General features: G+C 45.0%; 3 protein-coding genes across 3 annotated transcripts; 1 reads left to right on the forward strand and 2 right to left on the reverse strand.

Moving 5' to 3' along the window:
- Window positions 1–102: 102 nt before the first annotated feature.
- LOC143360847 (uncharacterized) lies at window positions 103–11069 on the reverse strand. The gene is made up of 5 exons (XM_076799998.1): window positions 10907–11069; window positions 9346–10295; window positions 6659–8033; window positions 5105–6131; window positions 103–5068 (listed from the first exon to the last, which is right to left on the reverse strand). The coding sequence occupies exons 1-4, from the start codon at window positions 11067–11069 to the stop codon at window positions 5209–5211; spliced, it is 3411 nt and encodes a 1136-aa protein (XP_076656113.1). The 3' UTR covers window positions 103–5068; window positions 5105–5208.
- A 1907-nt stretch (window positions 11070–12976) lies between these two features.
- LOC143361036 (uncharacterized) lies at window positions 12977–20116 on the forward strand. The gene is made up of 3 exons (XM_076800277.1): window positions 12977–13268; window positions 14242–14960; window positions 18774–20116. The coding sequence occupies exons 2-3, from the start codon at window positions 14359–14361 to the stop codon at window positions 19258–19260; spliced, it is 1089 nt and encodes a 362-aa protein (XP_076656392.1). The 5' UTR covers window positions 12977–13268; window positions 14242–14358; the 3' UTR covers window positions 19261–20116.
- A 1085-nt stretch (window positions 20117–21201) lies between these two features.
- On the reverse strand, window positions 21202–22121 carry LOC143360848 (uncharacterized). Its single transcript, XM_076799999.1, has one exon. It carries the CDS (start codon window positions 22119–22121, stop codon window positions 21750–21752), a length of 372 nt encoding a protein of 123 aa, XP_076656114.1. The 3' UTR covers window positions 21202–21749.
- Between the last annotated feature and the right edge of the window lie 3532 nt (window positions 22122–25653).

Below are 25653 nucleotides of genomic sequence, written 5' to 3' on the forward strand. Positions count from 1 at the left end.
TGTTCTTCTTTCATTGTACATTTTTCTTTTCTCTTTCATTGTACAAAATAGTATTCACGTCGCTTGTATTTATTGTTATTCTAATTTCCTAAGGATAGAGCCTGTTTGAGTTTCTTGTTTGTTTGTTTGTTTTTCTTTTTTTTTTTTTTTCGTATGAAAATATTCTGCGTACACATTCACCTGCGTCAACCGTGCCTTTGGCCAAGTCGAGGTTCACGAAAGGGATAGAGCGATCGAATAAAGGAATTATTGACTTGTACTTCAGGTAGTACTTAGAGAAAGAGGGGGTTCAGAGAGAGAGAGAGAGAGAGAGAGAGAGGGAGAGAGAGAGAGAGTGTGTGTGTGAGAGAGAGAGAGAGAGAGAGAGTGAAAGAGAGAGAGTACGAAGATTCTTTAAAATATGAAATACTTACCTACTACTTAAAGCTCTTTTTTGTAGTCACGTTTTCCGAGAGATGGTTTTCTCGTCGTCCGCGCGACTCATGAAATCTTTCCGGGTGTATGAAGCGCCTTACATTGAACTGAATTTAAACGACGACGATTAGACTGCGGATCTTTGTGCAAAAGAGGAATAGTTCGCACCTGTTGCAAGAATCAAGAGCCACTCGGGTCTCCTTCTTCCTTCAACCCTTAAGCGGTACGGTGTTTCCTCGGACTCCGAAGTATCATGCTTACAATCCCTTTAGACTTCTGCATAAATTGTCTCGCATACCTTTAAGCGCATAACTTAAGGCTAAATAATCCAAATGTTCCAAAGAAGTGAAAGAAACTCGATATTTGCAATGATCGTACAATACAGCAGCGGAAGTTAGCGTACAGAAGTTTCGTTCGGGTCATGGGAGACCCCGGGATACCAGTTAAGGGTTAATAATCTTCATCATACTCTTCTTCGTAAACGCATAAAATCCGCAGCCTAATGTCGGTAAATAGGGAACGGTCGCTATATAAACACCACCCCCACTTATACAATAATCTTTCGAACTTAAACTCGTAAGGTTGGAGAGCTTTCTTTTTTTTTTTTTTGTTACGTAACAGTAAAAACCGGACGGAAAAAAACAGTAGAAAAGAATTAGAGGATTTTTCAGAGTGGTTCGGGGAGAGATTTTTTTTTCCACGCGTTTCGAGAACGCGTCGCAGCAAGCTGTAGATTACAAGTTAGTCGTTTAAGTTCTTTAATCAAAGATTCGTCATAGTGAAGTATTAATTTCTATATACTAAATTATTGCAGCCAATGTGCACACGGATTATTTAAGTTAACCTGCGAGATATATAAATATATATATATATAGATATATACGTATATCGTAGTGTAAATGTATCTGTAAATACTTTTGTACATATCCGATTTGTCGGGGAAAGAATTAATATTTCGAATACAGTTGATATTGGTTAGGAAATTTCATGTCGTGGATTGTCCATAATTCTTCGGGATTTCGTTTTCTTTTTTTATTCTAGTTCGTAAGGTATTGATTTATTGCCGCGACGTCGAATTGTCCACGCGCAATCGCACCAATCTAACGCAATGTAACGCAACACAGACCTTCAGGCATATATGTATATACTTAAATTGTAAATATACGAGGCGCGATCAAAAAGTAAATAAGACAAAGTTTGATGGCTTTTCTGTTAAAATGCAAAGAAACTGCTTCAGCATGAGGGTAAGGGACCCAATCACTGTGGCGGTACCAATCACTGTGCCTATATTAATTAAGCACAGCAATTGGTACCCCCACAGTAACTGGTTCCCTTACCCTATACCTTGTAACTTCTTCTAGACAAATGTTATTAAAGCTTTTCGATCAAGAAACACTATTACAGTCTACGGGTTCATCGTTTCAAGACACAAAGCTGATCTTGAAGGTCTTCAATGTCCATTTGGATAGTTTACTTTTACATAAATGTTATTCCAGCTTTTTACATCTGTGAAAGAACAACATTATGCGAATTTTGGTCAAAATGTAGCATCGGGCAATTTGTAGAGGTCTTGTTGAATCACGCCTCGTATGTATATACATATATATTTGAAGTAATTAAATGAATCGTAGACTTTCGTGTTAATCTATCTCTTTCTTCTGTAATATAGGATCCCATGACTTATTTAATACCTTTTCCAACAGTTATTAACGGACTAAGAATATTTATTCATAGAGGGTAGTTGGATTTCGACGAGCTAGAGGGTGAGAACGTGCGGGAGAGAGAGAGAGAGAGAGAAAGTTACGGTGAAACGAATACTCTAAGATAAAGTATCCTGGATTATCAAGATGATTATTATAAATTGGTATGATATCGGTATAAAGTTTCTCGCTTTTTAAGCACAAAAGTTTCTTGAGAACGGGACGTCTGTAATGCTTTTCGTCAGAGTCGTTTACACTCGGAGACATTTATCGTTAGAAATTTAAACAGAGATGGAAAACGGGGAAGAAAAAAATATGGCAATGTACTCAGTTCCTCGCATTTGTTAATTGTTTTGCAATAGCATCTGGAAGAAGAATCGTCGCGACTGAATATGCTTCGTAACGACAATTAATTGCTAAGCTACTCTGTCACGTGTGTGTGCATATGTGCATGTGAGAGAGAGAGAGAGAGAGAGAGAGAGAGAGAGAGAGAGAGAGAGAGAGAGAGAGAGAGAGAGAGAGAGAGAGAGCAAGTTTTTACAGTCTGGTCAACTTCAATCGACGACTCAAGGCCACGCTTCCCAGAATGATGGACTTCCACTATTGTAATACGTTTAAGAATAATGAAATATGCGGTGGAGAGAATTAGTTAATAAACAAAACTTTTTAGCACAATCAAAGGGTACGATTAATCTATACCTTAGAGATAATTAGGAAGACCGACTGACTGCACCAGGCTTCGTCAGACATCTACTCGTTGAGTTCATAGAGTACTACCCTTAGCACCGAGTATTCGAACAAACAGATCTGAAAAGATTTTGCAGTCTATTATCTAAGTGTTAAAATTAGTCAGTAATTTATTGCGTGTATAAAGAATTTTATTTGACCATAAGTAAAACGAGGAAATTATCACATCCTCGTCAGAAGAATTTAAGGAGACTATGAACGTACTAGAATGATCAAGAAAGGATAAGAAATGAAGAAAATTTTCTGATATATTTACAAAAGGAAAGTGCAATCATGAAACTTGTGATATATAAAGAAAATATAAATAGCGTCCTCTGTAAACTATTTTCTATGTTATAATTTTTTATTTGGTGAAGGTATGCAATACTATTTTTCTTTTCAATTGTGTGTCCATAATCTCGCTCGAATATTGTCTGCTAAAGGATGTTCTTCTTGACACGCCATTCAAAATGGTGCTGGAAAGAAAGTTTATAATTTCGCGAATCCTCTTGTGGTTGGTCGAAGACGGTTTCGCAATTGGCCCTGGGCGACGGATTGGCCTTGACCCGACTATAGTCTGAAAGTAGTAGGTAGCCGCATAAGCGTGTAGCGTATTTATAAACGTGCAGGTCCATTTATAACTTCGACGCTATGTAACATAATGTATATGGCTCTAATCAGCACCTAACGTTCCCGAACAATTATATCTCTGAAATGTGTTTTGCCACGTTACGAAGTTGTTTTAGGCGCCCCGTGAGTATATCCGCGTCCTTGCTTGGTAATTTTTTACGTTTCCGCCTCTGGACATTGGCCCCCCCCATTTTGTTGTGTCCCCCATCAGGCAGCATGATTCGTCGTTCCCGGTTGCGGTGCGCGACAACCGTTATTTCTCCTGTGTAAGCCACCATGCGTGCGAGTACAGTATTTTCCCCCCGTAACGTCCTCCAACTGAAGACACGGCGAACTGTTCGAAAACAATGAAAGCTATCTGGTCGTTGCGCTGATTGGCTGTCGATCCGCTCCTTTTGTCAAGGATCTATGTGGACATGGAAATACAGTATTCCCTCCGTAGCGTCGCGCGATTTCAAAGACAGCGAGACGCTCGGGAGCAGTGGATCTGGTTCGTGAGATTGGCTTTTACTCATTGGAAAGATTGCGTTATGAAACGCGACGTTATGGGGGAAATACTGCGCGCCGTTATGGGGAAAATAAAATAGCGACCTTGGAACGCTGTATTCGTGTTACAGTCTTCTGCATGTGAGCAGTGTGTTGAATTCGTTTATTTTCTATTCAGGATTAAACAAATCTATTCTAGGTTGTAAGAAGTTTAATATATATATTGAATACATATATAGATATATATATATATTGAATAACAGACTACATGGTAACCATGGACACGAGAGAGCGTTAACTATAAGCTAAGGGTGCATCTGGATCCGCAATCGAGGACCGAGAATGAATGTTACTAGAAGTATACTCAACGCCGGGACATATGGAGTATACGGTGTGTTGCGAAGAGTATTTCGTGTTTTTGGCCTCCATAAAAGAAAAAAAAAGATAAAACAGTCGGGTCTGTATCTGAGAATGTTCAAGTATAGTTCGACCGCGGTCTCCCGGTGTTGTTACTCCGCTGCAATTCTAAAGATTCTCAACTACTATAGGCTGGTCCGGCGACCAGACCCAGGCGACAGTTAACGAAGCGAATTAACGGTTAATAAACGAGGTGAAGTTACACTGTATTCGTTTACCGGTTCTAATTATTTCCAGCTACGGGCCGAGCGTGTGACTCATGCGTCCGCGATGGTTTTTATCCGCTATGGCATTTCACAGTGTACAGAGTGTTTCATAGAACGCGGACATTCCCGGTTACAATTACTTTTATGGTCGCCGAACTTCCGAAAATCGGTCAAATCGGACTGAGCTCAAATTTTGCACACAGCCTGATTTTGCGTTAAGAACATTTTCCCCGAAAGGATTTTTGGCAACTCGAACAAAAATTTGTTATCATTTTAGTATCGTTTCCTACCTTACTGACACAACGTTTTCTACCTTACCGACATAGATTTCTTCTCTTGACAATTTAGTCGTATCAAATTATTCTGATGTTGCGCCTACTCATTTTTGTTATAAATGCATAAAATCCGTAGTCTATTAAAGCTTTCGCAATAATTATTAGCATTTTCGCGGGAAATTCCGCATTTTATGAAACACCCTGCGCAAAGGCACTCGGAAAGCTTGCGTTGAAGAAACGTGTCTGCGACGCGGTTGAGTTTGATTCCGCACACGAAACGGAAGCGCGACAATTATAATAAATTCGCCTGTTCTTGTCTGAATATTTTTCCTGTTCAACTTCCAATGTTACGCTTTACTGCCAAATGCTAATAAATTCGTGATGTCCGTTCGACTGCACGCCTAATTGTTCTTGCTCTGCGGAATAGTCGTACACGTTCGTTATCAGCTCGGAGCGATCATCTGAAATGCGGTTATAGTTCGCGGCGTAATTTTCCGCAGGCGACGGGACTTTCCTGTCTGTGTTGTCTCCTTTTTTGTCGGACAGGGAACAAAATTTCTCGCTAGGTTCCAAACGACGATCAGATCCTTTCGATTTCGGTGACGCGGACATTTTGTCGGTTTTAAATCGCCTTAGGGAAACGACCGGGGGAGGATGTAATTGTTTAACATTTTGATCTTTTAATCGGCTCCGGATCACGAAGCTTCTGCGAATCCCCGACGGTTTTATTAGCCTAATCCCCGACAATTCTCGTAATTGGCCACTAGTCGATCCCCCTATCAGCACGTAACTTTTGTCTGCTCTGTTGCTAATTATCGTGTGCCTTATTTTACGAACTCTGCACAGTTTGTTGCCGGCGGGAACGTGACGTTCCCGAGTCTGCGTCTCGGTTTCGCGATCTATATCCGTCGGAAGTAAAATCCAGTCATCTTTTCGCGAAATCGCTGTTTTATTGGGTTCCATGTTGCCCTGGCGCGAGGTAACGGCGCAGTCGGCCCGCCATAATCGCTTCGAGTACAGGCTCGAGATGATAGTCCGTAAGTTCGGTACGTTATCTACCAGCGAGCCGACATAGTCGAGACGATCTGCGATCATCGAGCGAATCGCGGAAGCCACGCGGGACGACGCCTCCTGGTGACCGGAAGTGCTTCTGTCGCGATCGATCTTCGAGGAATCCAGCCGATCTCGATCAGACTGCGAGATCCTCGTTAGCCCCGATTTGGACTCCGCTCGCCTCAATGGCGGGAAATGCTTGAAATCTCCAGTGACTTCTCGGTCTGTAATTCGTACACATTATTGTTAGTTTGTTATATGTAATAACTGAAGAAATAAAACCTCATTAAAACAATTAAGCGTTTAAATGCCGGAATTGGGGATTACAGTGAGAAATAGGTTCCGCGTTTCAATCGGTGGTGAAACATTAATAGAAAGATCGTTTTTACAACACTGTCTCTTTGGAAATATTATTGGTAAGTAACTGGATAAGATTAGCACAAAGTAAACTTCATATTGATTGGTACACCTTCACTTCAGTGTGCCTAATCAACCTACGCGCGTTATCGATTGATAAGAGTTTCGACGGAAATGGTCGAGTTACTTTGTTTTTGCAATTCTTCTTTGTGATATTCTTTAAATGTTTCTCCTACTTCGCATTTGATCTACCATTAATTTTTATCGTGAACAAATTTTTCAAAATTGGTAAAAATTAACGTTCAGAGATTTTTCAAAAATGAACGACTATATTGAAACTGCTGTAGAGTAACCAATTAAATTTCAATAATGTACGAGCACATGCTCCACTCACTATGCGATTCAGGACTTTCCGTAAACGTCGACTGCCTTTCAGTTAGGTCTCTCAAACACGAGTTTACTCCATTCTCATGCTCCCTCTCCTCGTTCATACTGCATACCTTCGAGGAACTGATTTTTTCTGCATTTTTCGCATTTTCTGGGTCGTCAACCCTGAACACCTCGTCCACAGGATTCTCCATACTAAACTTTTTATCGGTGCAATTGTTTGTCATATATCTCCCGAAATCGCCGGCACTTCTGTCGTACACTATGTTAGTCATCATCGAGACGATCTGCACGTTTCCGTTTTCTGGTTTCGTCTCATCCCCTAAATTACTTTTATCCGATCTTCCCACCGTTTTACCTAACTTTTTAATCGCTTTGATCACGCGTATATTCGCGTACCCTTTCTTCTTCAGGTTTTTAGCACCGTCCTTGGTCTCCTTTACCGTTGAGTCTGAGGAAGTCTGTTCCTCCTTGTCACTTTGCTCCTCTTTGGTCCCCTCAGCTTCTGTTACTTTGCACTCGCTCGAGTCTTCAGGACTCTGCGGGACAACCTGTTCTTCAGCATGTTCTACTTTGGTCCCCTCATCTAATTTAGACTCGCTCTCCTCAACCTTCAAATGCTCATCTATCTTCGACGATCCCGCAGCTTCTTCAGGTTCCTTACTGCCACCCTCTTCCACCGTTCCAGGAACTTCGCAGGGCGCCTGACACTTGCCGTCCTCAACGTTCGAATGATCTTCCTCATGCGGTTCCAGAATGGTGACCCTTCCGACGATCCTGACATTCCGATCAATCATCGCTCGGAGTTTTTTTTTGTCCTCGTCCAGACTGTCCTCGGAGGAGCTCTCGTCGCAGATGCACGAGTCCTTGCTGCACCGTCGACCCACCGATTGGTCCTTCGTGTCGCACTGCGCGGTTCCCTCGCCGGTTCCAGTGTCCTTGCTGGTCGGGGTCTTCCCGGACCCGCTGGCCGACGGTGGTTCCGGCTGATGGGGTTTGATGTACAGCCTCCTAGGGTTGCGAGTCGACGGCGAGAAGGGGTCCGGGGAATCCGGGACCACGCAAGGGTCGAACAGCCTGGACGGAGCGTAGCCGAAGGTGCACCGGGACTCTGAAAACTGTCGTATGATCTGCGAGGTGAGCGTCGGTCCTGGCACCGTGACCTGCCTCCGGTTGTCGAACTCGACCTCCACCTGTCGAATCTTCGCCCGAACGTTGTGCAAACGGGACTCGGCGATCACCCGCTGGGAATGGTACGGGGCGAAGTTCACGTTCACGCTTTCGTCGCACTCCTTCTGCCGCAGGGCACCCAACAGCTGTCGCAGCTCTGCGTTCGACTTCAACGCCAGCACCGCTGGGTCGATCGGCCCGCTTGTCTCCACCTGGAACACGCGTAGCCAGCGATCAAGATCATTATCTTCTTTCTCTGCTCGGTGAAAATGACGGTCAGAGGGCACATCTCCGTTGACTCTTTACTCGCGTTGCCAAGGTCGCACCCTAAGTGATCTGACGAGTCTAGCCGTCTAGCTGGAACGATTGCTAACAGTTTATTACAGTTCTGCGTGAAATTGAAATGCTGTTTTGGAGATCCGGTCCTACAGTGACCTTGATCTCATATCGTCAAGGTCAACCCCGTAAGGGGCCAGAAGAGTCCAGCCATCGTTAGAGCGATTGTTAACAATTTATTACAGCTTTGTGCGAAATTGAAAGTAAGAATGCTGTTTTGGAGATCCGCCCTAAAGTGACCTTGATACCTCCACTTATGTTGCCAATATCAACCCCCTAAGTGATGAGTCCAGCCATCGTTGGCGCGGTTGTCAACAATGTCCAGAACCTGATCGTTTAGGGGTGACCTTGACAGGATGGGTAGAGTTCACGGATCCCTGAAAAACAGCTCTTTCACCCTTTCGTTCGCGAGACAAGGGTGAACTCTGTACAAAGAGTCGGTGAGCGAGCGTTCCGCCCCAAGTGGAATGTAAATGAAGACGCACGTAAATGACGCATCCCTCTACCACCCCCCACGTCTACAGCAACAACGTGTTTTGATAATAACCTCCCCGGTTTCCCGTCTGGTCCCCTTTCTCACCCTCGAAATTGCTCGATGGAGGTTTTAGCGACGCGGCGCGCCCGGCGACAGAAAGTTTGTTATCTTAATTGTGTTTCTGGCTTGATGATGTACGCACGGCGCGCCCAGACACGCGAACGAGAAACGCGACAAGAAGTTCCACAGATCTCGGAGGAACGGGACAGAGCGGAACGAGCAAACGAGACGCCTTTAAAAGAATATTATGGAAAATTGAAAGGGGAAATTGGGTGGGGGACAACACGACCAAGTTTAGAGATGCGTCGAAGAGCTATGGAAGAATTAGGGTAAGGGACCCGATTACTGTGGAGGTACCAATTATACCTATTTTTAAGGCAGTGACGGGTACGCTTCCCCCACCAACGTCCCCTCCGTGCAGCGCGCACCTTCGCTGCGCAGCGGAGCCTCCGTCCCTCCCCTCCTACGTCACGCCACAGCCAATCCGTGCACGGCTTATGCTGTCTATCCACATCCGCGAGGCACCGCTGAGCAGCGAAGATGCTCGCCGCAGGAAACAGACTTTGGCGGGGGAAGCAGGCAGCTGAGGGGCCCCTACCGTGCCCACCGCTGTTCCAAAGCGTAAAGCGTCCACCAGCAATGTAAAAAGTTACCTCGAACCCGTACCCCTGACACTCCATGACCTTCCTGTTCACCAAGTTCTCGATCTGCGCCTTCAGGACGTTCACCTTCGTCTGGACGAGCATCAGCAGCGGTATGATGCTGGCCGGTAAATTAGTGGTCGCGTGAAGATTGATCAACGCGTTCACTTGCTGAGCAATCCTGGACTCCGCGAGCAGCTGATCCTTGCCGAGCATGCCGATGGCCTTCTGCGCTTTCTCCATGATCTCCTCGGTGCTGTTGGTGATATTCGAGCCGCGGACCTTCCTGAGAATCAGCCTGGTGGCCGCGCAGGAAACGATACCGGGCAGGGACAAAAATTGCGAGGCCAGAGCTTGCAGGCTAACGGAAGCTGGACAATTCCGCTTCGAGCAGACGGTGTCGTCCATGGTGTGCGTGCAATGATGCTCCTGCGAATCGCCGGGGCTCCAGAAGGAGTTGATCAGGTGGTTCCTGGTGTCCGAGGAGTCGTGCCGGTGATGGCAGCACCCGCAGCCCTGCGACCTCTCTTTGCCGCGAGTTTGACCGGCAAACGGCTCGTAAAGCGGCAACGGGATGGGATAGGGGACGAACGAGGGTGGACAGTAGATTGACGGTGGGTAATTGAAGCCTGTCGACGGCCCGGTCGGCGCCGACACGCCTCCTTGATTCGACGGATACACCGGAGGGGGCTGTTGTTGCTGGTGACCGGCCGATTGATGACAACCGCCCGGCAAAATGAATATCGGGGCCGTGTTGCTCACAGCGCTGCGAATCTGCTCGACGATGCTCGGTGGCAACTGTCCGCAGCTCGCTTGCGTTTGCGCCACAGGTGGATTCGGGATCGCCTGTGCCTGCGGGATCAGGTGGTAGGGGTTCCTCAGCGGCGGCGGGTTCGGCATGTACTGGTGGTTCGCGAACATCACGTCCGATTGGTGGAGCTGGTAGTACGGCTTGTAGGAATCTGGAAGAAGCAGATAAACAGTTGCTGACAGAGGCAACAGGCTTCTGTGAGCGTCCTGTTTCAGTATAGATCAAGACTTGTCCCCCCCACTCTAACTTCCCCCTCCACCGCGCTATCCCCCCACTTCCGCCGCGGCCCGGTCACGTGACGCGTGCAGAGAGAGGGGAGTACCTTTCCCCTCAATTCGCGCTACCTCCCCTCCTCTGGCGACTATGGTTCGAGGTTCCAAACGCAAGCACCTTTACATCAAATGGGGCATGCAATGTGGTCAATAGTTTTTGAGATGCAAAGATGACCTTGAGTTTTATAACGTGTGATATTTAAAAGTAAGGGACCCGAGTATTGTGCCTATATTAATTCTACTCATTTTTAAAGCATAATGAAAAATTGAATATCTCTTTTTAAATATTTATTACGCTTTAAGAGTACGTGTAATCAATATAGGCACAGTAATTGGTGCCCCCACGGTAACCGGGTCCCTTACCCCTACGCGGACCTTTTCTGATGTAGCTTAGTGTAGGCTTACAAGGTTAGGCTTTAGGTTCGCTTTCGCGATATTTTTAATCTGCGTGTAAATGTTGTTGATGTATAATAACACTGTGCGAGAATACCTTGCGGATTGCCGAGGAAAGCGACCGGGCTGGTTTGCATTTGTTGAGTGACTGTTTGCGGTTGGTGGAACGGCTGCATGTTGTTCTGACTTGTCTGCACCGGTATGCTCTGTGTCGGCATAATCGGCGCGACTAGGGGCACGTTATACGGTAAATTAATCATCGATGAGACAGGTTAGGGTTCGCCCGGTTTCTCTGTCCTTTTGTTCGGGGTGTTCGCGGCCGTTTCCGTGCCGCGTTCGATTCCTCGTCGTCGCACGGGTCTCGCCGGCAAGCTGCGTGCGGTTCCTGTCACTTGGAATTTTGAATTACCGGAGCCTGGAGGGATCGTCGAATTTCGAGGGGGATCGGGTTCACCGGCCGGGTAGAACCTGTTGGTAAATTCCCCGCGACCCGCCGCCTGAAGTTGTCGCGACGCGATCAATTAATAGTCGCGCGAACTCTTGCCAATGAAATTGTTCCCAATCAGTTCCGAAAAATTACGATTTTCGTTAGTTAAAAATTGGTTGATTTTTATTTGATACAGGCTGTCCTGCGAAGTATCGAAAACCCTGAAATGGGTGATTCCTAAGCACCATTTTCCATTACCATTTCTAGTTAAAAAATAAAATGAAACTTTTACTTAGAATACATTCCTCTCTTTTGAGCGGGGGAAATTTTTAGGAATTTTTTCCAGGAAGATTATTGAACATTTCCCGCTGGAATTTTGCATAAAGGTTTATTGACATTTCCAACAAATCTGTGATTTTTATACGGTAAAAATAATACAAATTACAGGAGTTCTATATTATTTTATGGAGCCTTGAAAAATATGAGGTTACCAGGATTCTGGTCTTTCTAGAAGAGGTCATGAAGAGAAGGGGACCGGAATAAATTTTGTATCGTGGCCTATGCAATCAGCAATAACAGCAAACGAGTTCCGAGTCTATCCTAACTCATCCCGGAGCGTCAGAATTAAAATCAGCCTGGCGCGCGGCGAACAGCACCGGGACGAGGACAAAGACCTTTTTGAGTTGCTCCGTACCATGCCCCATGAAACTCGACGAGTCGCGTCCTCGAAGATTTCCTTATTATTATAATTGCTGCGTCCCTGGCTGCGCCATCATTATCTAATTTTCCATCTTTGCTCGCAGCTCGCCGGCGGCATCGATCTCGACTCGGTGATTTACTTAATTAATTAAACGAAACAGCGTGCCGTGACACGTAGGGCGCTCGTCTCCCGGTATTTAATTAAGTTTTGTAACGACGCTGTTTTTCTTTTATACACGCCGGATGCATTCGCGTTCGGGCCCCTTTTTCGTCGGATACCGGCATCTTTATGGTTCTCCTAAGAGCGCACAGCCGTTTTTAATCATCCCCATTAACCTGCCGCTTCAATTGTTTCCGAGTTAAAGTTGAACCCGCGGGCTACGAGTACCAAAGGATTTGCAATGTACTGCAAATTGCTAATTTGCTGAATCGGCTAACTCTAGAAAATAACAGATTTCAAGAACACCAAAACATTCTTTACAATTTAACAAAACCGTTAAAGCCAAAAATAAATTCGGTCCTGCAATTAACGCAATTTTTATTTCCCAGAAGGATCCGCTGTCCAGTCGTTATTTGCGACTTAATGAGACCGTCAAAGGCATAAATAAATTCCTATTTGCGTCTCGCAGCTGTCGCGAACAATTTCTGTTTTGCACAAAGTCGTCTAATAATTATTTACGAGATTATCAGAAATCGCGACCGGCCGGCGCGTTATCCCTCGGAAATATTTAATTGCCCGAATTAGAGCTGAATATTTCATTGGGGGGGCACAATAACGCGAGGCAGCCCGGCCCACACGTATTCCCCTAATCGCCGAATGAAAAGGAACCTCCTCCCCTTCCCCGTCCGCAGCCCCTCGGTCTCGAGACCGATCAAACCCCGCCCGCGCTCGGTGTCGACGACCGTCTCCGGCTGTCAGGGTCGCCGTACACCAGTATAAACATGTCTGTGACGTCATTACGAGATAAGAGGATTGTTATCGAGGGGAGCCGGCACGCGAGATGATTCCCTACAATACTTCGGGCTCGTTACTTGCGGCTGTCTGCTCGCGACGCATGCACCGCCGCGCCGAAGTCAGTGCGATAAGTGTCGCGTTATCACCAGTGCCACGACACGTGTCCAAATCCGGCCAGCGGATTACTCTGTCATTCGCCTAAATCGATCGAGCAGAGTTCCATCGCTGAGTTCTCCCGCACACGGTACATTTCCTGCCGACGATCCAGACCTCCGTGCGATCTCCTCAAAAAGTTCATCCAGCTCTTCAAGTTCCTGCCCGGCCAGAAGTGGTTCCGGAAGCCGAAGTTCCAGAACACGAGGAGTTCGAGCGATTACGGTATATTTAAAATATCCTAAGAATCGGAGCGGACCGCTGTGTAGACGGTTGTCCACCTTGAAGAGTGGTGGTCAATCCTACGGTTCGTTTACCCTGAAGTTCCAGAGCAGAGCTTCACTTTAATTTTGTGGTATAAAAATCGCAGGGAACCGCTTCGACTGTTGGCACCCAGACGTCTACCTTAAAGACTCGAGTAACGGTGGTCGATCGGTGTCCTACGATTCGTTTACCCTGAAGTTCCAGAGCAGGGCTTTATTTTAATTTTGTGGTATAAAAATCGCAGGGAACCGCTTCGACTGTTGGCACCCAGGCGTCCACCTTGAAGACTCGAGTAACGGTGGTCGATCGGTGTCCTACGATTCGTTTACCCTGAAGTTCCAGAGCAGGGCTCCACTTTAATTTTGTGGTATAAAAATCGCAGGGAACCGCTTCGACTGTTGGCACCCAGACGTCTACCTAGAAGACTCGAGTAACGGTGGTCGATCGGTGTCCTACGATTCGTTTACCCTAAAGTTCCAGAGCAGGGCTTCACTTTAATTTTGTGGTATAAAAATCGCAGGGAACCGCTTCGACTGTTGGCACCCAGACGTCCACCTTGAAGACTCGAGTAACGGTGGTCGATCGGCGTCCTACGATTCGTTTACCCTGAAGTTCCAGAGCAGGGCTTTATTTTAATTTTGTGGTATAAAAATCGCAGGGAACCGCTTCGACTGTTGGCACCCAGGCGTCCACCTTGAAGACTCGAGTAACGGTGGTCGATCGGTGTCCTACGATTCGTTTACCCTGAAGTTCCAGAGCAGGGCTTCACTTTAATTTTGTGGTATAAAAATCGCAGGGAACCGCTTCGACTGTTGGCACCCAGACGTCTACCTTGAAGACTCGAGTAACGGTGGTCGATCGGTGTCCTACGATTCGTTTACCCTGAAGTTCCAGAGCAGGGCTTTATTTTAATTTTGTGGTATAAAAATCGCAGGGAACCGCTTCGACTGTTGGCACCCAGGCGTCCACCTTGAAGACTCGAGTAACGGTCGATCGGAGTTGCCCGTATTTGGTGCGCCGTTGCTCGACCTGTCGTGGCTGAAGCGCCGCCATGAAGTCCCAGGAGGCACGCGAGCACAGCATCGATTTCATCGAGAACGAGCTGATCCCGGAAATGACGCGTGACCGCCGGTTCTGCGAGCCGCGGTCCCGCGAGTTCGTCGAGTTCGACTCGGCGACGGTTAGGCTGGTCGAGCTGAGTCGCAGCAGCGAGATCTACCGCGTGGACGCCGTCATCAGGTTCTCCGGCGAGCCGACCAGCTTCCCCCTGCTGGTGAAACTGTTCCCGGAGGACGAGGATCGCTCCCACACGGCCAGCTTCGACGCCTACCAGAACGAGGAGATGTTCTACTCGAAGATGACCGCCAAGTATGGCGCCGATTTCGTGCCGAAGTGTTACCTGGCCGATTTGGGCAGGTACGACAGACCGGTGTTCGTGTTCGAGGACCTTGAAGCGGTCGGCTACTCGCAGGCGGACGGAGAACTTGACGAGGAGCAGCTGAGGCTGTGCGTGCAGCTGCTGGGAAAGTTTCATGGCAGAGGGCTCAGGCTGAAGGCCACCGAGCCCGACATCTTCAGGGAGTTCGAGGCGAAGCTCCTCGAGGTCACCCTCACCGAGGAGTCCATCAGGCATTTCGAGAAACGATCCACCAGGTAATTTTTCGCTTTTGGAAACGGGGTGGTGGGGGGAGACCTTGAGGGCTGATTAATCAAAAATTTTTTTAAATTGACGAATTTTTTAAATTTTGTACGGTAACAGTGTACCTGAAGACTCTCTGAAAATTTCTGGCCCACTCTCAATGCTTTTTTCTGTTATAATAATTCTTTTATGAATATATCTGTTAAAATGTCGTTGTTTACCCTTTTTCGTTCGCCTTTTTACTATCGTGAGTTTCCATCGATCCCAGGAAGAACCTGAGTTCATTTACATTTTGATATGCTCGGTCAAGCGAGCTCGCTCAATGTTTTTAAAATGTTAAAAGCTGCCTGCACAAAAAACCGTAAATTGTAGTAAATGCACGGAAAAGTATTTGCGCGGAGGTATTAGCTGGACGAATATGAACTGGGCAACATTGATAAATAATGCGAACGACAAAAATTCACCGCGGACGTTCTGGATTTTTATTTTATCCCCAGTGACGTAACGCGCGGTTCGTTGTCACGGTGACGGATTAAATTACGGGGCGGGAAATGATGTATTAATAATATTAACATGTGAAAATTTTTGGACGACGTTTACCAGACGCTGTTATTTCGGAGAAGTTTGTTCGAAGCATCGGATACGTGTCTTGCAAGGGCCCAGATAGCTGGTTGACCTTTGAAGAATATCGTGGACTTGAAGCGAGAAGTTTACGCTTCCTCCGGCCCGAGTTTATCTTCATCGATAAATTTTCTAGCTGCCGAGGATGCACGGAAATACATTATCATACTCATTCACCGAAGTCCATTCGTAGAAATAATCTATTCCGCAAGTTTCCCCCGCGATAGTTTTCCGATAAACGGGGCTGGCTAAGGGCGCAGGGCGTATTTCGATAATTAGTTTCGGCAAACGAGCCGCCCTTGTAAAACCCTCTGCTCGAGTGAAATAACTTTAACGAAATTGAGCACTCCCTTAGAGTCATTAGCAAACTTTATGCAGATTCACGTTTTTAGGGATTAATCGGTGAAACCAGGAGATAAGGGCCTGCACACGTTTCTGTTAAGAAATAGCAGATAATAAATTTGCAGTTACTTTTGTTAAAATTTTCACTTGAACGAACTATATTCTATAGTACATGTTATGAATGTGGAAGTAATGTTGGTAAACATGGTTAGCGAACCCAGCTGCAATGACTTTGATCTTGTCAACATCTCTGAAGGTCAAGGTGATCGGCTGCGTTCGCTGAACATAATATTTACCGGAATTTTTACTGTTTGGTTCATATGTCACCAACAGACATTCTGTTGTACTGAAAATTTATTAATTCGTAATTAGAATGATTTATTTATAATGAAGGAATACAATTTGTTGCAATCGATGAAGAAAATTTCCATTTTGCAGTCCGGTCATGGGAGGGGTAAATAACATGGCACCTCCACGCCTCGCGCTAAATATCATTAGCTGCTGGTTAATGATTCCGGTTAGCAATTAACTAGTGTCCGGCTGTATCAGAAGGTTCCATTTACGTCGCAGACTGCCGTTACAAGACGAAACGAACTTGGACAGCCGGTAAAGCGACGGCAATGACGGCGTTACAATTATTTCGTCATACGATGACGTCTAGCGGTGCCGTTTCCCATTACGATACAGTAATTTCGGCGTTATTGATGTCGATACCGATGGTATAGCGAGAGGGCCGCGCGAGCGGAATAATCGGCGCACAATTGCGGCGGGCAGAATCCAAAATTGATTGGGTTTCGGATATCAACAGATTGACCGAGATCAATTTATTGCGAGTTTTGTCAGAAAATCTGCTCCCGCTCCGCGTGAATCCACGTGTAATATAGAACAGCACGTAATATACACCAGCACGCAATATAGAACAGCACGCAATATAGAACAGCACGCAATATAGAACAGCACGCAATATAGAGCAGCACGCAATATAGAACAGCACTTAATATAGAACAGCACTTAATATAGAGCATCGCAGCATCTCGATAAAGAGGCGACAAACTCTAAAAGTAATTAATCTGTTAGACGTAAATGTCAAAAAGAAACCAGATGTTGCGATGCTCTATATTAAGTGCTGTTCTATATTACGTGCTGTTCTATATTACATGCTGTTCTATATTACGTGCTGTTTTTCAATTTTTATGCTGCAAAATTGTTAAATATTATACCGAAAGTAATTTAACGTGCCGAGGGAGGGGGTATTCCGGTTTAGAATACCATCTCTTACGGAATATTTAGGAATTTTTTTGGAAAAGCGTTTCGCAGCACGTGCATTGAGATTTTGCGCATTTATGGGTATTTTTAAGCTTGTATAGCATAATTATTGTAAAGCCTATTAATAGGCTTCCGGTAGACGAAGTGCTCGGGGACTGTAAAGGTCTTAACCCGGCACTGGACAATGATCTGTGCTTCTACTGGTTCCGAGGTAGAAGATCTCTTTTTTCCGAGACTGTTAGTTAGGTATTACGAAGGCGGGAACTTCGACTACCATAACAGTTGATCAAAGGAACGGGAGGAGTAGTTAGCGACAGGTACCGGAATCTAGTTACAGTGATTCATCAAAGCTGGACCTTCAGACAGGAGTTACTCGAACGTTTTGCCGCGTGTCTTGCCCTTTTGCATGCAGAAATATTCGTCATTAATAACGAGCCGAATAACGATAAGCTCTGCCTAACAACGTTTATCAAACAAACTTGCGAAGACGATTAACAGATTCGTTATCGTCGAGTGCTCGTTAACAATGCTCATGTTGTATTACGGTACGCTTTCGGACCTTCAAACAACCAGGACAGAGTCAATTTCTTTATGCAAGATCCGAGATTGGAAAAATTGAGTGGATTTTTAAGTTTGTTATTTTTTTTTTGTTTTTTAAACGAGATCCAAGATTAAAAGACACGCGCGTATAGATTTTTGTTTATAATCAACGGCTTCCGAGATGAAGCTTTGTAACACTTCGCAACCCTACATTTCAGGGTTGTTTCAACCCCTTTGAACGCAAATGACAGACCCGAAAAAAAACACACACGCGTTGACTATTTTTGCGAGTTTTATATTACACGCAACCCTCGTGAAAAGTGGAGGGGGTCACTTCGGTGACACCCTTTGTGAAAGGGTAATACCTTTTCGATTCCAAAAGTGACTATAATTACCCAACGTCCGGCGCTCCCTGTATCCTGCAGGTAGACTATAGTCATCCGTCAAAATGCCCCGTTAATTGACAACTTTGATCGAGCTTACTGTCAGAATCGGACTACTATGGCGTGCACGTATTAGTTCATAATTAGTCACGGAGTCATTTGAGACTAACTCCGATACAAGTCTAATAACTCGTGTGATACGAAAAGCAACAAATAAACATCCAAGGTTTATCAATAATTTCTGATTGTAATCTGTCAAAAAAATGTTTTCTTTATTGGACAATTATTCCAATAAAAAAGTTAATGAGGGGAGGGAGCACGAAGTGAGGGGAAAAGGTTACCCTCTCTCTGCCAGTACCGGGTTAGTCACGTGACAGGGGCGCGGCGGAAGGGTGGGGGAATAGCGCGGAGAAGGGGAAGTTAGAGTGGGGGAACGAGTCTTGATCTGGCGACGCTGCTGTGGGAGAAGGGTGGGGGTCTTCAAGGAAGGTAGAAGCAGGGTAATATGAAGTGGCTAGTGGTGGGGGAACCTGCACACCGGTGGTGGGGGTCGTGAGGAAGGGGAAGAAGTTGCCCAGTTCATTTCGTAAAAATAGATAAAAAATTATTTACGGGATAAGTTTTGAGGAGACAACGTGTGCGAGCTGAGGTAACAAATTCTGAACACGATTGCAGATTGATTGACATCGTGGAGGGGATGGCGGACCCGACGCTGGCCGAGAAGGTGAAGTCGAAGTTGATCAAGAGCCCGATGGAGACGGTGAAGAGCATCGCGTCGGAGGTGAACGAGCTTGCCACGATATGCCACGGTCATTTTTCACACGACAACGTGCTGTTCAAGTACGAGAACGAGAAACCGATCGACGTGAAGGTAATCGACTGGCAAACAATGAGGTACTGTTCGCCGGCCGTCGATCTCGGGCCTATTCTGCTGTACAACATGAAGTACGAGAACGGGCCGGCCGAACTTGAGGAGATGCTGACGGTTTACGTGGACGCCGTCAGGTCCGAGTACCCGGACATATCCGGTGAAGGACTGAGGGAGGACATCCTCGACAAGCTTCTCTTCGCCTGTCTTATCCTGTCCTTCCAGGAGCACATCAGCGACGACGAACTCGCGCGGATCATCCAAGAAGCCGAACGACTGAACATCTTCGATTGAACGATCGAACGTCCTCGAACGTTTCACCTACACTTTAACTGTCGCCGATCCCTCGACCTCACGCGTTTCACACTGATACTTGAAGAGCGGTAGCAACGTGCGTTGTTTGTGAACGCTGTTCGATCAATTCTAACCCTCCGTCCATGGACGTGGCCAGATATTTGCCTGGGGTGGGGGGCAAATTAGAGTCACATAGAAACTTTTAAGCGACAATTTTATTTTGAAATCGGGCACGAATTTTTGCGATATCAATGAAATTAGATGGGAAAGTTATTAATAAATTCATGATCACGAGATGGAGTTTATTTTCACCGTTTAGGAAACGATCTGGTCGGCCATCTTTAAATTGCGATCAACTCGAGGCCGCGTACCGAATTAACGATTTGTCCTCGCATGATTTCCGTGCGTCGTAGCGCTTGTAAAACAGTAAAACCATGAGCGTCGATGGTGCTCGAAAGTCGGGTCGACGAAGCTCCAATCAGTGGCGTCATTTGTAATTATAGCGACCTCGCCCGATTGCTTTCGTTCGATTTCGTGATGAACTCCTTCTCCAAACTATACAACCATTAACGTGGAAACGCCGAGAGAAAACACGAGTATCCGTTCATCCTCAAACATGTCACAACGATGAACACGACCAATCATCGCACAGTTAATGGGCACGAAATCGTTTATAGTTTAACTGCGAAAAAGAAATACTATACGAAAATACTATGCAATGTACTATACTATCCAATACAGTACACTCTATAATATACTATACAATATACTATACAATATACTATACTGTATTCTAATGTTCTGTAATATACTATACAATATAGTACACTCTACAATATACTATATAATATACTATACTGTATTCTAATATTCTGTAATATACTATACAATATAGTACATTCTACAATATACTGTACAATATACTATACTGTATTCTAATATTCTGTAATATACTATACAATGTACTATACCATACATTATACTGTAGCATAAAGTTTACAGTTAAATCTCTTTAGCGAGACGTCTGTGAATTTACAATAAAATTGCAGCCATAAGTTTCAACATGAAGGAGGCGTCATGAATATTATTTTTTCGTTTAAATTATGTTTGTTCACTTGCCAGGTCGCTCTGGTTTGCGTTAATTTATTTTGTGTATGCCATATGGAAAAACCATTTAAAATGATAGTTTCTCAGCGTTGCCGTTATCAGTCGAACTCATTCATTTCAGCGCATATTAAGTTATCAACGAGCATTTTCCCACGGAAGATAAGGGACTCGGCCAACGCATCCCTATCGCGAGCTATGCCGTAACAGCTTCCCTGGACCATGGTGTTCCGGGCCATCGAGCCGCGGCCATTACGAAAGCGAGCGCGCTATCGGCGCTGCACCGTGAAAGGTAACATTATTTTGCTTCGAATAATGCCGCGGATGAAAAATGCAGTTCGACCTCACTGTTTCGGACACGGATTTATGTACATACGTTACGCTCCCGCGTTCTAGCGTTACCGCATTCGTTATCCGGGATCAAACCTTCCGCTTTCTGCGTTCACGCGTCAAGAGTCTTCGGACACACTCCGCTTAGGCTACTTACTCCGTAAGCCGAGATCCGCTTCCTGTGGACCAGAGCAAATCAACATACAGGGGTCTAGTTTAATTGATGGGCTCTGTTAAATACCTGCCAGCTAACGTTCTACAGTAGTTAAATGAAACCTCCATTTGTGCAGAACACCTGTCCATTGGAATGCAAACATCTTCACTCATAAATGACTAAACTATCTATTAAAATTCAAAATTGAGATATTTGTCTCCGGTAGATTGACGGACTCTTATCGGCTAGAGATTTGCGACATATATCGAGGAAAGACCGTATCGAGATTGTTCAGGTGCGTCCACGAGGAATTATTCAACAAAATTTATTTCTTCGGGTACACAGTGTTAAAAAATGGCAACAATTTTGAATGGACACATTTTTGATGTTTTTATAAAATGGCGTAAATTGGTCACTTTTATTCTGCGAGGGTTGGTTACCAAAAATCGCCACATTTGTATTTCTGAATTGCATCAGAGTAGGTCGTTCGAGGTCGTTGTTGTTCATCTTCGAGCACAGTCACGCATACAGTTCCCCGTATCTGTAAATGAAACAGTCCTCTTTTGTCCCAAGCTACGCCCGTTTGCCCCGTTCTAATAATACTCGGCGCTCGATCAATTGGATCTTGTCGACATCGCCTCGATCTTCGAGTAATTTTCTGTCGAAGCCGGTCTATCAATTTGTGCCATTTTCATCGCGCCGACGCGCGACGGTTCTGCAAGAAAACTGATCCATTAGCGCGAACGTCAGTTTGAGGTGACCATGAATTTTGCAGAAGATCTACCGTTCGAGGACCGTTCGGATGGGGCGTACAGCTGTCGATGGGGGTTGGAAAGGTCGCGGAGGTCGTAAAGGAAGATTCTCGTCTGGAGCCAATTGAAGAATCTCAAGGTGTTTCGGTTTACTCCTCGGCTTCTTCAACCTCTTCTTGAACGTCTTCTTGAACCTCTTCCGGTGGAGTAGGGTCCACTTGGACCGGCGCGGGCTCGGTGTCGGGGGGTTGCACGGGGCGAAATTGGTTCCGCAGGCATAATCGAAACGCGGTCACCCGGGGACAGGTCCAGCAGTATAGGGCCGCCATCACGATCAGTATGACGAAGATGCAGATGAACATGGGTCGGTAGCCGCATCTCGACTTCACCACCGCTTTCAGGGCCGGCTTGCACGTGGACAGAACGCTCTTCCCGCAGAAATGGCTGCCTTCCGGCTTCTGGGGCTGGCCGCCGCTGGTGCCATTGCAGTCGCAGATCGCTTTCGCCGCCGACACACCCATTCACGATTTTGAAATTTCGAAATTTTGACGGTTATGGGGCCGAGACGGTCTGCCAAACGAGTTACGTCCAACTGGCTTTTCGACTGCTGGGCGATCGTCGATCGTTCTCCGAACCCTACGGGGTGTCCTCGAATCGACAGACAGGGTGTCCCTTTCTTTTTGTCTGCAATTCTCGATATATGCCATATATTCTCGATATTTGTCTCCGTATAGTGAATTCTCGATATATGTCAACAGCAGTTTCTCGAGCTTCGGGGTCCCTCACATCCCCCTCCCCGCGGTAGTGAGGATAATACCGCGACGTTTATCATCCAGGCCTTGGCGACATATATAGAGAAATTATACCTATAAACTCCTCCACGTCCGTCGCGAGGCCCCTGGCGACATCTGTCCTCGGCGCGCGAACCTACTCTATCCGAGGACGCTGACCCTAACCTAACTCTGATTCCCGAGGTAATTTGAAAGAACTTTTTCCTTTGCGGAAATCTTCTCCGCGGCTTTGTTAAGGGGTTATTAACATAAAACCACGGGCCAATCAAAGCGCGGTATTAGACGGATCCCAGCTCGGCCAATGGGAACCCCAAGCGGGACCTGCCGCCGGAAACGAACTTTTTAAGATTTTTTGTTATCTGATTTTGGACCACCCTGTAGTATGCACTGAGATAAATTAAGCGTTTCGTGTAATGTATGCATCAAATGTCCGTTCCCCGAACGAAATATTTTAATTGCAAGTTTGATGGGAGGTAGATGCACGTACGTCGGAGCGGATTGACGGTGTATCTGATTTAGATCCAATTTATTTTTATTTGCATGGTCATTTGAAATTCATGGAATATTCTAACCTCGCCGATCGAACTGGCGGAGATGCGACGTGATTAGAAATGTGTCTGATATTTTGCAGCACTCCCGACAGATAATAATTCTTTTACAGTTCGAACGGGAATTTCCAAAATATTTCTCACGTTTAGTACCCTTTACAGAAAATTGTAATTGAGAAACGACGCATTAAAATTTTGCTCTTTTACTCTTGAAGTGAATTCGTTGAATGGGGTATCGAATATTTTTTACAATTAGGCACAATATACAGGGTGTTCCGTTTGTCCATTTTAATATCTTCGCTGGCTTGGCAAATCCAAAAGTTTTGTTTATGACGGTTATTTCTTCCTTCAAGGTCATCTTTTCCAACTTTTAATGTGGAAAACATTTTTTTTTATTAGTATGGACATAATTTCATCGTCGTATTCTAGTCACTGATCAAAAATGTATTGCAAACATGTAAATATATGTTGACCTTGAAACGACCTTGAGCAGCAAATTTCCATTACTTCCAAGATTTCAATTCCGTGTTGGTTCTGAAATCAAGAATTAAATCTCTGTTTCACATTTTCTTTAGGTTCGAACGGCAGCACATGCCATATATGCATGAGATCCGCAGTACAATAATGAAATGCATAATATCCGGAATCTAATAACGAGACAGTATGGATGCGCTATAGCGTTGTTTGCTGTCGGATAAATTACAGGGGACGATGGACGAGAGACAAGAGGCGCAGAATCCGCTATCTGAAATTCAGAGGATCATGGCTGCAGTGTGTTGTATCGTTTGCTGCCGACTTATATGAAGACAGAATTTCTCGATTATGAACATAGTTGATGATTCCCTTACGGCTTAGAGCTTATACCTTCAACGTTTGCCTAATTCCATGAAGTGAATCAGATGTTTGCGCCCAACTGATTGCGATTCAACAATCATAGCCAGCCGTATTGCTCGTCGCTTCGGTTATTATAACTGCTTTTTAGGGTGGAACCCTGACAAGCTTAGTGCAATATTATCTCAATTATTAAAAAGTATATTTTATTTTAGATCGTATAGGAATTTCTGGAAATATTTCATTCGGAGGATACTGAAAACACTGAGATTAATATTTGAAATATCTGATTTATTTAAAATTAATTTTATACTGTAAAATATTAATGTACATCCAATGTCTCGTGCTTGTTATCATAAGCAGTTTGTTACTCTCTCGGAGCTTCCCTTTATGATATTGTTGTCATGCAATATTGCACTGTTTATCAACATGTCAGGGTAGACACAGAGTCTATTGGGACAACGTGAACGAAAATGCATGGAAAAGTGCACTTAAGCACCGCCAAGGTTGGGTTAGGTGTGTGCACACGAGAATTGAAAGAATTCTAATATAAATCTTTTAAATAATATACATAAAATTGTTGAACATTGTTCATTCGCATTGTCAAGAAACGTGTGTCGAACTGTGTGGGTTTTGGAACCTCTTTAAACCTCCAGCTATGGAACAGTCGTTTCCACCATATGACGGTCTCCGGCAATGCGAATATTTTTCGTATGAATAATTTCTCCATACGTCCCCAAACTTTGACAGTAATCGCATACGTCATCTTACGAGAATCGCCCCGAATAAACTTTTTTCAATATTATTTTGGTGCGCCATGAATTCGTTTACGATTGTGCGATCACGTTTTAGAAAACCTTTTGTACGGATCCCTCGACTTATTTCTCGCACGATGAATACGAATCAGTTCTTCAAGAATTACACTAACAAATATTCATCATAGAATAGCAAATCTGTTCAAAAAATGGATTCATTCCTCTGAACCCAAAATTCTTAATTCCAATATGACATATTATTTGTAACATAGATGATAATGTGTCGTTAGTACAGTGTTTACTCGATACATGTCCACATCACGGGCCTTCGAGGGACATGTATCGGGTAGGAGCCGAAATACAAAATTATTGGCATTCGTTGCAAGATGTATTACATATACATTAATATAGATACTTTCATTCATTCTTGCAACAAATGCACAAAATATAAAAATGATTTAAGCCTGATAATTGTTCCTAGTAAAATTTGCATAAATTCTAAGCTCACGCTCCGCTCAGTATCTGTAATTTTCCACGCCGAATCGTGCAGCACATACAAAGTTGCATCGAACGATGTCACAATGACATATCACTTGTTAACAATGATGCGAAATTGTTGCGCGTTAACTGCGCAATATGATCCCGGGGAAATATGATCAACAACGCGATCAAGCCTTCCTCAAGGTTCTCGTTTAACGCGCATTATCCGGGAAACAAGAAAAACATTTTAACCGACGGGAACCAACTGTTTCCCCTTGTGCTCCACTATTTTTACAGCTCGCTGTTTTGAAGTTCTCCGCGGAAGCACGGTGAAAATAGTTCCGTTGAACAGCAGCTTGCCTAACAGCCGTCAGCGATGTTGAATGACTGGACCGCCGAGCAAGTTAGGCGTCTTCCCTTCTCTTCTCTTTTGGTTTTCCGGTTTGGTTTCGGTTCTTCGACTTCCACGAGAAAATCGTCCACGGCGAACATGCTCGCAGCAGGGGTCAAACGAAACTGCAAAAATCACCAGTTAGTTCATCAGAACTAATTAAAAAAAAAAATTTATAAAATTATGTGTACAGTTCTGTGAATAATTGCAGGTCCAAGGTAATCTCTAATCTCTAAGTCTCATTAAAATCGGCGGAA

This window comes from Halictus rubicundus, chromosome 14 (assembly GCF_050948215.1).
Source record: "Halictus rubicundus isolate RS-2024b chromosome 14, iyHalRubi1_principal, whole genome shotgun sequence".
In the NCBI taxonomy this organism is placed as follows: Eukaryota; Metazoa; Arthropoda; class Insecta; order Hymenoptera; family Halictidae; genus Halictus; species Halictus rubicundus.